Below are 12,701 nucleotides of genomic sequence, written 5' to 3'. Positions count from 1 at the left end.
ACAGAATGTTCTATTTTAAATTACAAGAATCTTAATTATTTAACAGAATTGTAACTTACATTGAGATTCAAATTTATTTCATGTACAAGGAAAAATACAATGAAATGAATGAATATATATATATGTATATATATCATATATTTTAACAGCTTACACACCAAAGATGTACTGGGAACTGCCCACAGTGTTGCCACTTATTGCGACATAGCATGCCCATAATGGTCTGCAAAACACAAGTACAGTGCTTATAAAAAGTATTCACACCCCCGTGGAAGTTTCCATATTTTAGTGTTTTACAACATTAAATCCACTGTGATTCAATATTGTGCAACAACAAAATATGAAAACTTCCAAGGGGCTGAATACTTTTTATAGGCACTGTACCAGCAACAATAAAATAAAGACAACAGCAAAACAAGCAGCTTTCCCATCCCACCCACTCGCAATTATCAAAATGAATCTTTTCAAACAAATATCACAATTAACATTTCCTCACTATTTATCAACCAACCTGAATCCATGGCGATAGACTTAGGGGGAGTAATAGGATAAAATGGAAAAGGAAAGATGGCTCCAGAAAGCTGGTTTTGAATCTGAAATTAAGATTAAAGTCATTAAACCACAATTTGGAAAATAAGTATTTTATTTTACAAAGTTTGCATTCATGATGAAACTCAGTTTCATTATGAAAATCTCAAACTCGTCAAACAAAATTTTCAAAATCAAACACCGAATTTGGTTCTTATTGCAATTATTTCAATGAAAGATTAAAAAAAATGTAACTGCCAGTAAAGAAGGCAAAATTCAACAGTCTGAAAAGACTGGATGTGGATGCTGGAATCCTGAGCTCAGCTTACTCACCCTTTTAAAGTAGGGAGCTTTGAAGTGTTGGAGAAGGAAAAGGGGTGAAAACCTTTCCAGCCTGTATTTAAGTTGTTCATCTTTTGTGATAGGTCATTAAGTTCCAGTTCAATAACACTAAGTATATTACTTCTGCTATTGTTTCTGAATGATTCTTCCTGTTAACATGAAGAATCATTCAGAAACAATGGCAGCTGAAAATATCCTTTATCTCCCCAAAAGCCATGACAAAAATCCAGCATAAATAAGCTACACTGTGAAGACACAATGTATGAGAAGCAGTTTACAGTGGTGACAGATAATAAATAAAGATTTTCTAATCAGAATAAGAGTGAAGGAATTATTTGGTCTGTGCCAGGCATAGGAAAAGATCAAGCTGATTATGCAGGTGCTAAGGAAAGCTGCCGGACAATCGGTTCACATTTTTCTTCTCTTCGCCAGTTGGAGATACTGTAATGTGCTTACACTCCAGCTCTGTGAGGACCAACTAGGCCAAAATGGGATCTGCTTCTTCCACCATTTTGCACCTTCTACATACTTCCTATGAAGAACTTCAGGTTTCTCCTTGCTCCTCTATTTGATCAATCTTTGAAAAGAACATATCTGGAATACTCCACAGACTGCTTTGATCTCTTTTTTGAGGGATTCCTTTGCATTGAATGTTTAGAAATTCTTCACTAAATTAATTCCTGGATGAAGGGCTTGACTTGGGAGGAAAAAATTGAACAAGTGGAGGCCTATAGTCAGTGGAGCTATGTTCCCAGGATCAGTGGAGATGGAATTACCAAATATACCCAAGGTTTAAGTAGTTAGATGTTTGGACCATAGGGAGACAATGGTTATGGAGATCAGGTAACAAAAACAAAAATTAATAATCGAGTGGGCCCCTGTTGAGTTCAGGTGTGAACCCACTGAAATCAAATCAGATTTTTGAGGGCTACATATGAGGGGTGCTTGATAAGTTCGTGGCCTAAGGTAAAAGGAGTCAATTTTAGAAAACCTAGCACATTTATTTTTCCTAGATTTACACACTTAGTCCAGCAGTCGTGGAGTATACAGATCCCTTCTTTGTAGAAGCTGGCATCTTGGACCTCCAGAAGCGGTCCACAGCAGGTGTGATTGATAAGTTTGTGGCCTAAAGTAGAAGGAGATGAGTTATTAAGTTCATACTTTCTGCATTTTCACTCAAAGAGTTGAACTGCACGTGCATGTAACGAGAGCTGTATAACTCATCTCCTTCTACCTTAGGCCACAAACTTATCAATCACCGCTGCTGTGGACCACCTAGAGGTCCAGGATGCTCTCATTACATGCACGTGCAGTTCAATTCTGAGTGAAAATGCAGAAAGTTTGAAGTTAATAACTCATCTCCCTCTACCTTAGGCCGCAAACTTATCAATCACCCCTGCTGTCGACCACTTCTAAAAAGGGATCCGTATGCTCCCTGACGGCTGGACTAAGTGTGCACATGTACAAGGGAACTATGTTGAAAAATAAATGTGCTAGGTTTTCTACAATTGACTCCTTCTACCTTAGGCCATGAACTTATCAATCACCCCTCGTAGCCTACTGCTGCTCTATTTCCTATGCTCTTACGGAATCAATGCATCTAAAGTTATTCAATGAATCTATAGCAATGTTGCAACACTAGTCAGCAGTGTGAAGGAATTACTTAGTCTATACTTCTTTTTGTAGTAATGGTTAATAAAAGGTGACAGAGTTTTGCAAGTACCCAAAAGGAGACCACATGAACACACTATTTTTGTATAAGGTAGTTTTCTTAAAGTATCAATTCATCAAAAGAATCGAAAAATCCTTACCTGTCCACTAAAACTATATATGTGATATTTGTTGGAATAATTTGACAGCAATTTTTAAGTTTGGAGTTCTCAGTAGGTGTTAAGCAGTAGGGGCCTTTTTTGGTTGGCTGTCAGTAACTAGTGGTGTTCCTGAAGGATCAGTATTAGGACCTCTACTTGTAACATTGTTTGTCAATGATTTAGATAAACGAATGGACGGCTTTGCGGCAAGGTTTGCAGATGATAAGAAGGTAGGTGGAAGAGTAGGTACTGCTAAGCAAGCAATGGAATTGCAGAAGGACAGACAAATTGGAAGAATGGGCAAAAAAGTTGCAGATGGATTACAGTGTCAAGAAATATATAATACATTTTGGTAAAAGGATCAAAACTGCAGACCATTATCTAAATGGGGAGAAAATTCAAACATCAGAGGTGCAGAGGAACTTGGGAGTCCTTGTGTAAGACTCCCAGAAGGTTAACTTACAGGTTGAGTCTGTGGTAAAGAAGGCAAATGCAATGTTGGCATTAATTTCTGGGGGAATAGAATATAAAAAAATGGAGATAATGCTGAGGCTTCATAAGACACTAGTCAGATCACATTTGGAGTACTGTCAGCAGTTTTGGGCCCCATATTTCAAAGGATGTGTTGTCATTAGAGAAAGTTCAGAGGAAGCTCACAAGGATGATTCCAGGAACGAAGGGGTTAACATATGAGGAGTATTTGGCAGCTTTGGGCCTATACTCACTGGAATTTGGAAGAAAGCAAGGGCGTCTCTTTGAAACCTACCGAACATTGCAAGGACGAGAGAGGGTGGATGTGGAGAGGATGTTTCCTATGGTGGGGGTATCCAGAATTCAAGGGTACAGCCTCAAAATTGAGGGGCGACTTTTTAGAACAGAGATAAGGAGGAACCTTTTTTTAAGCCAAAGAGTAGTGTATCTGTGGAATGCTCTGCCACAGACTGCGATGGAGGCCAAAATTGCAGGTATACTTAAAATGAAAATTAATAGTTTCCTGATTGGTCAGGGCATCAAAGGTTATGGTGAGAAGGCATGTGTATGGTGTTGAGTGGGACCCGGCATCAGCCATGATGGGCTGAATGGCCTAATTCTGCTTCTATGTCTTCTGGTCTTATATATCAACAGGAATGGGGCAATTTCCCTTTCCAAACTTCTATAATGGGAACTCCACAGATCCAAGGCATTAGCATTTCATTTGTTTTCCAAACATTTGACTGTTCCTGTCTTACCACTGCTCACACATTCCCTTCACCCTTACTCTGCCCTCATGCAACACATTTCTATCTTTACATGAGAAAATCTGCAGATGATGGAAATCCAAAGCAATACACACAAAATGCTGGAGGAACTCAGCAGGCCACACAGCACCTATGGAAAAAATGTTGATGTTTCGGGCTGAGATCCTTCATCAGGACTGGAGAAGAAGAGAAGCCAGAATAAGAAGGTGGAGGGAGGGGAGGAAAAAGTGCAAGGTGGTAGGTGATAGGTGAAACCAGGAGAGGGAGAGGGGATGAAGTAAAGAGCTTGGGAAGTTGATTGGTTAAAGAGATAAAGGGCTGGAGAAGGAGGGAATCTGATATGAGAGGACAGAAGACCATGGAAGAAAGAGAAGGGGGAGGAGCATCAGAGGGTGATGAGGAGATAAAGTGCGAGGGGAAAATAGGAATGGGAGTTTGAGAAATTGATATTCATGCCATCAGGTTGGAGACTACCCATACAGGTGTTATTCCGCCAATTTGAGTGTGGCCACATCCCGGCAGTAGAAGAGGCCATGGACAAACATATCAAAATGCGATTGGGAAGTAGAATTGAAATGGGTGGCCACTGGGAGACAATTACAGCATTTTGTTACTTGGTCCATGCTAATGCTCCACACCCCAGTATTTATCTAGAATTAGCACTTTTGTTCGTCCCGTTCTATCTCAAAATCGAGTATATAGACTATACAATGCATCAAAAACACACAACCATTTCTGATACAATGGTAATTAAGGAAATGTATATTCAATGATAATTTGAACTATAAATATCTTTTTCTCTCAACACTGATTTCTAAATATTTTCAGCATCACCTGCATGTACATTTATATAGTTTAATTTAAAACTTTTCTGAAAGTATTGACCATTATTGCTGATTCTGTGGCTTTTACAAACAATGAGTTTAACATTTCTAGTAACAATTATTGTATATGCTTTATGATACATACCTGAATCTTGAAAACCTGGATTCTGAGGGATCTTTGATGAGTTGAAATTGTGTATTCTATTTTTATAGCTGGTTGATAATTTCTTCTTATTTGCACTTCAGAAGGTTGTAAAAGTTTCATGTCTGTACCAGTGGGAGTTAGAAGAGCCTTTTTGTGACAAAAAAGATATAATGAATTTTCTTTCCCTCAAAAATTGCAAATAGCAATGCAAATTTTATTTTAGCTATTAATGGTAAGTAAAGTAAAAAATGGAAATCCGCTATTTTCACCTAGTGTAACATCACACATCAAAAATCTCAGTTCAATGCTAGCTGATTTGGGCAACAAATAATGAACTTAGCAGTGACAAATATATCTAGGAAATAAATTTAATAAGTCTCTATACTGTATAGCTCTCTACCTTCAGGAAATCCTCTACTTCCATATAAAATAAATAGGGATATTCTGAAATATTTTTATTATTTGGTACAGAGGGACTATGCAACATATTGATAAAGAATAACTGTGTATTTAAATGAATTACTTTACTTATAATGAACTCAACAATTTGGGGTAGATTGTGCGTAAACTGGAGATGTCCAAACCACTAAGGATGAAGTGGCAACATCCCTCTTTCTGGGAACATTAAATAATTAATTCCTACCACTAAGCATATCTTTACCTTCACCCCGCCCCTTCAAGAATCACTCCCTCCATGATTCCCTTGTTCACTTGTCCCTCCCCACTAATCTCTCCCAGCACTTATCCCTGAAAGTGGCCAAAGTACTACAAATACCCATTCACTTCCTCCCTCACCTCCATTCAGGGCCCCAAACAGTCGTTCCAGGTGAGGCAACACTTCAACTGTGAATCTACTGGGGTCATCTATTGTGTCTGGTGCTCCCGATGCAGCACGCTCTACATTGGTGAGATGCATCGTAAATTTGGTGACCACATCGTTGAACACTTGAGCAGCCACTAAAAGCAGAAGTTCTTGGTGGCCAAACATTTTAATTCTGATTCCCATTCCCTTTCTGACATGTTGGTCCATGGCCTTCTCTTGTGCGACAATGAGGCCACCCTCAGGGCGGAGGAGCAACATCTTGTATTCCACCTGGGTAGCCTCCAACCTGATGGCCCGAACATGGTTTTCTCATTCCAGTTTAAAAAAAAAATTCATTCCCCTCCCCTCTTTTTCTATTCCACACTATGGCCCCTTATCCTACTTCCCCTGGATCCCCTCCTCCTTCCCTTCCTCTTATGATCCACTCTCCCCTCCTCTCAGATTCCATCCTTTCGAGCCCTTTACCTTTCCTACCCACCCGGCTTCATCTACCACCTTATAGCTATCCTCCTTTCCCACCCCACATCTTTATATTTTGTTGTCTTCCTCTTTCCTTTGCAGTCCTGAAGAAAGGCCTCAGCCTGAAACATTGAATGTTATTCATTTCCACAGATGCTACCTATCTACTGAGTTCCTCAGAACTTTGTGCATGTTGCTTTGGATTTCTAGCATCTGCAAAATTTCTCAGGTAAATAATATCATTCTAATTTTCCATTCCCCATTTTTCATGATCTACATGAATCAAGACAGGAATCATCAGGCTTAATATTTCTCTACATATTTGTACACATATGGGAAACGTTGTTTTCACAAGTTCGACTGGCTATAACATTAAATTTAAGCTTAAGCCAATCAAGAAAAAAGGCATTTTTGAAACTGAAACAATTGGCCTGAAATCAATAAATTATATTTTAAGTTAGGATAAATAAGATTAACAACATACCTTAAAATCACAGGGAAGATCAGCAATGTAGCTCTCGTGAGGTGAGGTCTCCATATAGTCTTTATAAACCTTTTCCAGTTGAGCTGTTTGTTTCCTACTCATTTGTTTCCAGCGTGATTTGTCTTTGGGTTTACTTTCCCAAATAACATCAGAACTGAGACAGAAACAGTAATAAACAAGGTCTTGCAAATTAATGCCACAAGTGGCTTCAAATCTACAGTTCATCATATTTCCCCACATTTTTAAAAAGCTGCTGTATTTAATACAAACTGAGAACACAGTATTATTTTCAACCTGTTTAGAAGTGACAAGTGATACAATGTAAACACAGTATTAAAATCTATGTGAAATCTAATTGTAACGATTTGTATTTGACAATTTGTTGAGTTTGTAGGGGCAGCATGGTAGCATAGCAGCTAGTGTAATGCTATTACTGTGCTAGCAACTCGGCTTCAATTCCCTCTGCTGTCTGTAAGGAGTTTGTATGTTCTCCCTGTGACCAAGTGGGTTTCTTCTAGGTGCTCAAGTTTCCTCCCACATTCAAAAGACTTATAGGCTAGTAGGTTAATTGGTCACCTAAGTGTAATTAGGTGCAAGGGCTTGTTCAAAAACTGCACCTCTAAATTAAAAAATAGAATATTTTGTTGAAAACATTCACCTTGTTATACCAATGTAGATCACTTCTTGCTTTGTTGAATTATTAACCAATGAAATTCCCAAGTTCTGTAAAGACAGGATAATTTCCTGGTCTGCTATTTCTGCTTTCTCACTTTCGTGAGCCAGTCTGAATGTTCTCTCATCGTCTGTGAACAGAATGATTCTCTGCAGTCCCTCAAAGAAGGATTCTACATAAAAAGCCCCATTATCCCTTAGAAAATCATCCTGAAAGTAAAAAGAAATTCCTATTTTATTTCCTTTGCAAATATGAAAATATATAGTTTATAATTATAATAATTGCAAAATTGCAAGGGTTTAAAGTGCAGAGACAGCAAATGAAGGAAGGGAAGACAAACATGCATTGAAAATATTGTTAAATCAGACAAGAGCAACTGAAGCATTTAAAATTAAACAGTAAAATAAACTACGTAATGAAGGCATATAGGAGCAAGGTGTAAACATTGACACCTGAACTTCTTAGCCTGAATAATTTCAGGTGGCAGCTGCTAATGTATTCCACATGGTCACTGTTGCAATAGTCAAAACACTAATGCTAAGTCAAGGCAAAAAAATGACTGTCTCTTGTTTGATTGGACACGAGCAGATTTTAGAGGCATAGGCAGAGCCAAGCTATCGCCAAAGAACAGTTTCTTTGAGCTCATCTGCAAACACAGAAATTCTCCTCTTTAATGTCTTTCATTTTCCCTTTCAAGGTGGCTGGGGTTTTGTCAGAATTTGTGATCTACAGCTGCACTCAAACTGTGTTTCTCAGCGGATGAGTTCTCACTCCCAGAAACTGGCTGTTTCTCGATGTCCCCTGGAGTGGCCTGGACGATGTGCACCAGAGGGTTTCTGTTTTGTGGGAGTGTGGATGAACCAATTCCATACCAATGTCATCGATTGAGGTGTCGTGGGAGAACAGATCTTAGTGACAATGGAAACATGAGGAAATCTGCAGATGCTGGAAATTCAAGCAACACACATCAAAGTCGCTGGTGAACGCAGCAGGCCAGGCAGCATCTCTAGGAAAAGGTACAGTCGACGTTTCGGGCCAAGACCCTTCGTCAGGACTGAAGTGTCACCTCACCTGGAAGGACTGTCCGGGGCCCTGAATGGTGGTAAGGGAGGAAGTGTAAGGGCATGTGTAGCACTTGCTCCGCTTACAAGGATAAGGCTGGTGTGATATACTGCATCCGGTGCTCCCGATGTGGCCTTCTATATATTGGCGAGACCTGATGCAGACTGGGAGACCGCTTTGCTGAACACCTACGCTCTGTCCGCCAGAGAAAGCAGGATCTCCCAGTGGCCACACATTTTAATTCCACATCCCATTCCCATTCTGACATGTCTATCCACGGCCTCCTCTACTGTAAAGATGAAGCCACACTCAGGTTGGAGGAACAACACCTTATATTCCGTCTGGGTAGCCTCCAACCTGATGGCATGAACATTGACTTCTCTAACTTCCGCTAATGCCCCACCTCCCCCTCGTACCCCATCCGTTATTTATATACACACATTCTTTCTCTCTCTCTCTCCTTTTTCTCCCTCTGTCCCTCTCACTATACCCCTTGCCCAAACTCTGGGTTTTCTACCCCCCCACCCGCCTTTCCCTTCTCCCTGGGCCTCCTGTCCCATGATCCTCTCATATCCCTTTTGCCAATCACCTGTCCAGCTCTTGGCTCCATCCCTCCCCCTCCTGTCTTCTCCTATCATTTTGGATCTCCCCCTCCCCGTCTCAAATCTTTTACTAACTCTTCCTTCAGTTAGTCCTGATGAAGGGTCTTGGCCTGAAACGTCGACTGTACCTCTTCCTAGAGATGCTGTCTCGCCTGCTGCGTTCACCAGCAACTTTGATGATAGTGACAATGGATGCGCTCTTGGAGGCTTTTGCACTCAGGTATTTGCTCTCTTCCCCTCGATGATGGGCGAGAGTTCATTGCCGATTCCTGAGTCAGAGAAACTCGGAATAAAAGCAATGTGGTAGACTGTAACACTGTAACAGCAAGCTATTTGTATAATTTGTTGGCCTCCCCTCTTGCTCTGAAAGGGGCAACATCTCTCTGTCCCTTGATACTGAGAGACAGCGCCTGTGGCATGTCGAACTGTCAAGTGAATAACAGTTTTTGTTGGACTGCAGATCATGGTCTCTCTTTTGGGGCTTTACTATTGCTTGCTTGGTGGGTGGTTGCACCTGATGCTTCCTGCTGAAATATGCAAGGAGGAGGGGAGGGGGAAGGTTCAGGATTTGCCGCAGCATGTACACGGCAGGGGGCAAGAGGTGGTTTTGGGGGCTTCCAACATTTTCTGTCATTCATTCTTTGGGATTCTCTTCTATTTTCATGGATGTCTGCAAAGAATAAGAAATTCAGGTTGTATATTGTATACACTTTTTGATATTAAATGGAACCATTGATAGAACCTTTAAACAAGGGTGAGGACTGCAAGTTTCTTCGAAGCCTTACAAAACGAAAGACAGAGTTCATGCAATATTACCTAAAACCTTTGCAACTCACATTGAATTGACGCTTACAGACAACTAACTGTTCAACAATATGGAATTGCTCATGGTCAACCTAGTTCTATGATGCTTCTCTCCGCCTCCCCAGATAGTCTATACATCTACATAATCTCAATTGATGCACAAAATGGGATATTGGATATTAAGGTACAAGGTACTTATTCTAAAGCTCGTCAAAATTCAATTAAAGAGAAATAAAAGATTTACTAAAAATTCTCATATTAAAGTCTCTGATCCCATTGAAATAAAGGGGCTGCACTAAAAACACTAGCTTTGAATGCTGTAGGCAAAGGAGCTTGACGTGCAGTGCAGCCAGGCCTACAGCTCAGCTACTTCTTGAATACCCAATCTCCAAATATAGGAACAAACTGATAGCTTGGATGCACATGAATCTGTTCTGTAGACATTTCCTGTTTTGTTAACATCCACAGTACAATATGTTAGTGTGTACCTCCCCAAGGCACTGACTTATGCTCTGAAGCTAGTGGCGTACCTTCGGAAACCCTGCAACGAGACAGTCGTGTGCTAGGACCCTCCATTTTTAAAAAATTTCTACTCTTTAACATAGATAGGGATACAATTAATGACAATACTGGAATGAAAATGGAACTGAAATGGGGAAACAGCTGAAATTTTTATATAAAAACAATATACAATCCTACCTTTACCATGCTTAGTTCTCCACTTATATCCTCACATTGACAATACCACTTCAACAGCTTTGGTTCTGTTGGCTCTTCCCAGGTATAGTAAGATGCTTCACCTGGCTCCAATTGATACTTCCTTCGAGTTGAATTGCTGGTAACAAATTATGAATTTGTAATTTAATGAAGTAGGTTTGAGGTACAACTTCATATTGTCTTCATTATCATAGAGGGGCAGCATGTAAACAAATTTTAACTATGAGACTATACAACTAATGATTTTAAAAAATAATACATAAGACCATAAGAGATACAACCAGAATTAGGTCATTTACCCCATAGAGTCTGCTTTGCTATTTCATCATGGTTGATATGTTTTCCCTCTCAACCCCATTCTCCTGCCTTCTCCACATAACCTTGCATGCCCTGACTAATCAAGAACCTATCAAACAAACACACCCAATAACCTGGCCTCCACAGCCACCTGTGGCATTGAATTCCACAGATTCACCACTCTGGCTAAAGAAATTCCTCCCCATTTCCATTCCAAAAGGACATTCCTCTACTCTGAGTTTGTGCCCTCTGATCCCGGACTACCCCACTCTAGGGAACATCCTCTCCATGTCCATTCTATCTCAGCCTTTCAACATTCAATAGGTTTCAATGAGACTCCCTCCACATTCTTCGAAATTCCATAAAGTACAGGTCCAGAGCCATCAAATGTTCCTCATAGATGATCTTTTCAATCCCAGAATAATTTGTGAACTTAGAAACATAGAAAACCTACAGCATAATACAGGCCCTTTGGCCCACAAAGCTGAGTCAAACCTTAGAAATTACTAGGGTTAGCCATAGCTCTCTATTTTTCTAAGCTCCATGTACCTACCCAAAAGTCTCTTAAAAGACCCTATCGTATCCACCTCCACCACCATTGCCGGCAGCCCATTCCACGCATTCACCACTCTCTGTGTAAAAAAACTTACTCCTGACATCTCCTCTATACTTACTCCCAAGCACCTGAAACCTGTGTCCTCTTGTGGCAGCCATTTCAGCCCTGGGAAAAAGCCTCTGACTATTCACACGATCAATGCCTCTTATCATTTTATATACCTCTATCAGGTTACCTCTCATCCTCCACCGTTCCAAGGAAAAAAGGCCGAATTCACTCAACCTATCTTCATAAGGCATGCTCCTCAATCCAAGCAACATCCTTGTAAATCTCCTCTGCACCCTTTCTATAGTTTCCACATCCTTCCTGTAGTGAGGCGACCAGAACTGAGCACAGTACTCCAAGTGGGGTCTGACCAGGGTCCTATATAGCTGCAACATCACCTCTCTGCTCCTAAATTCAATTTCACGATTGATGGCCAATACACTGTACGCCTTCTTAACCACAGAGTCAACCTGCGCAGCTGCTCTGAGCGTCCTATGGATCCTCCCTCTGATCCTCCACACTGCCAAGAGTCTTACCATCAATACTATATTCTGCCATATTTGACCTACCAAAATGAACCACTTCATACTTATCAAGGGTTGAACTCCATCTGCCACTTCTCAGCCCAGTTTTGCATCCTATCAATGTCCTGCTGTAACCTCTGACAGCCCTCCACACTATCCACAACACCCCGAACCTTTGTCATCAGCAAACTTACTAACCTAACTTGTGAACCTCCTCTGCAACTCTCTCCAAATTCATCACATCCTTTCTTAGATAAGGTACCCAAAACTGTTCACACTATTCTAAGTGAAGCCTCATCAGTGTCTTATAAAGCCTCAGCTTCATACCTTTGCTTTTATATTCTCGTTCTCTTGAAATGATTGCAAACATTCTATTTGCAATTCTCACTATCGACTCAACCTGCAAATTAACTTTTAGGGAATCCTGCATGAGGACTCCCAAATCCCTTTGCTCCTCAGAATTTTGAATTTTCTGCCTGTTTAGAAAATAGTCTACACTTTTGTTCCTTCTATCAAAGTGATGAACCATACACTTCCTGACACTAAGTCCATCTGCCACTTCTTTGCCCATTCTCCTAATCTTAGTCCTTCTGCAGCCTCCCTGCTTTCCCAACACTACCTGCCCCTTCACTTATTTTCGTATCATCCTCTAATGGCCACAAAGCCATCAATTCCATCCTCCAAATCAATGACATAAAATATAGAATGAAGTGATCACAACACTGACCCCTGCGGAACACCACCAGTCACTGACAGCCAACTAGAAA

The 12,701-nt window shown here is 40.5% G+C and overlaps 1 protein-coding gene across 3 annotated transcripts in view; it reads right to left on the bottom strand.

The window, feature by feature from the left end:
* vps13a (vacuolar protein sorting 13 homolog A) overlaps nucleotides 1-12,701 on the bottom strand; it is a 307,850-nt gene that overhangs the window by 78,227 nt on the left and 216,922 nt on the right. For all 3 annotated transcript variants that reach the window (XM_063068778.1, XM_063068780.1, XM_063068779.1), the window contains exons 53-57: nucleotides 10,495-10,630; nucleotides 7,313-7,536; nucleotides 6,655-6,808; nucleotides 4,889-5,035; nucleotides 512-593 (exon numbers count right to left, since the gene is read on the bottom strand). In XM_063068778.1, coding sequence (XP_062924848.1) covers nucleotides 512-593; nucleotides 4,889-5,035; nucleotides 6,655-6,808; nucleotides 7,313-7,536; nucleotides 10,495-10,630 — 743 coding nt within the window. The remainder of the gene's footprint in view (nucleotides 1-511; nucleotides 594-4,888; nucleotides 5,036-6,654; nucleotides 6,809-7,312; nucleotides 7,537-10,494; nucleotides 10,631-12,701) is intronic.

Source organism: Mobula hypostoma, chromosome 16 (assembly GCF_963921235.1).
Source record: "Mobula hypostoma chromosome 16, sMobHyp1.1, whole genome shotgun sequence".
Lineage (NCBI taxonomy): Eukaryota > Metazoa > Chordata > Chondrichthyes > Myliobatiformes > Myliobatidae > Mobula > Mobula hypostoma.
This window is presented reverse-complemented; position numbering and strand designations above follow the sequence as displayed.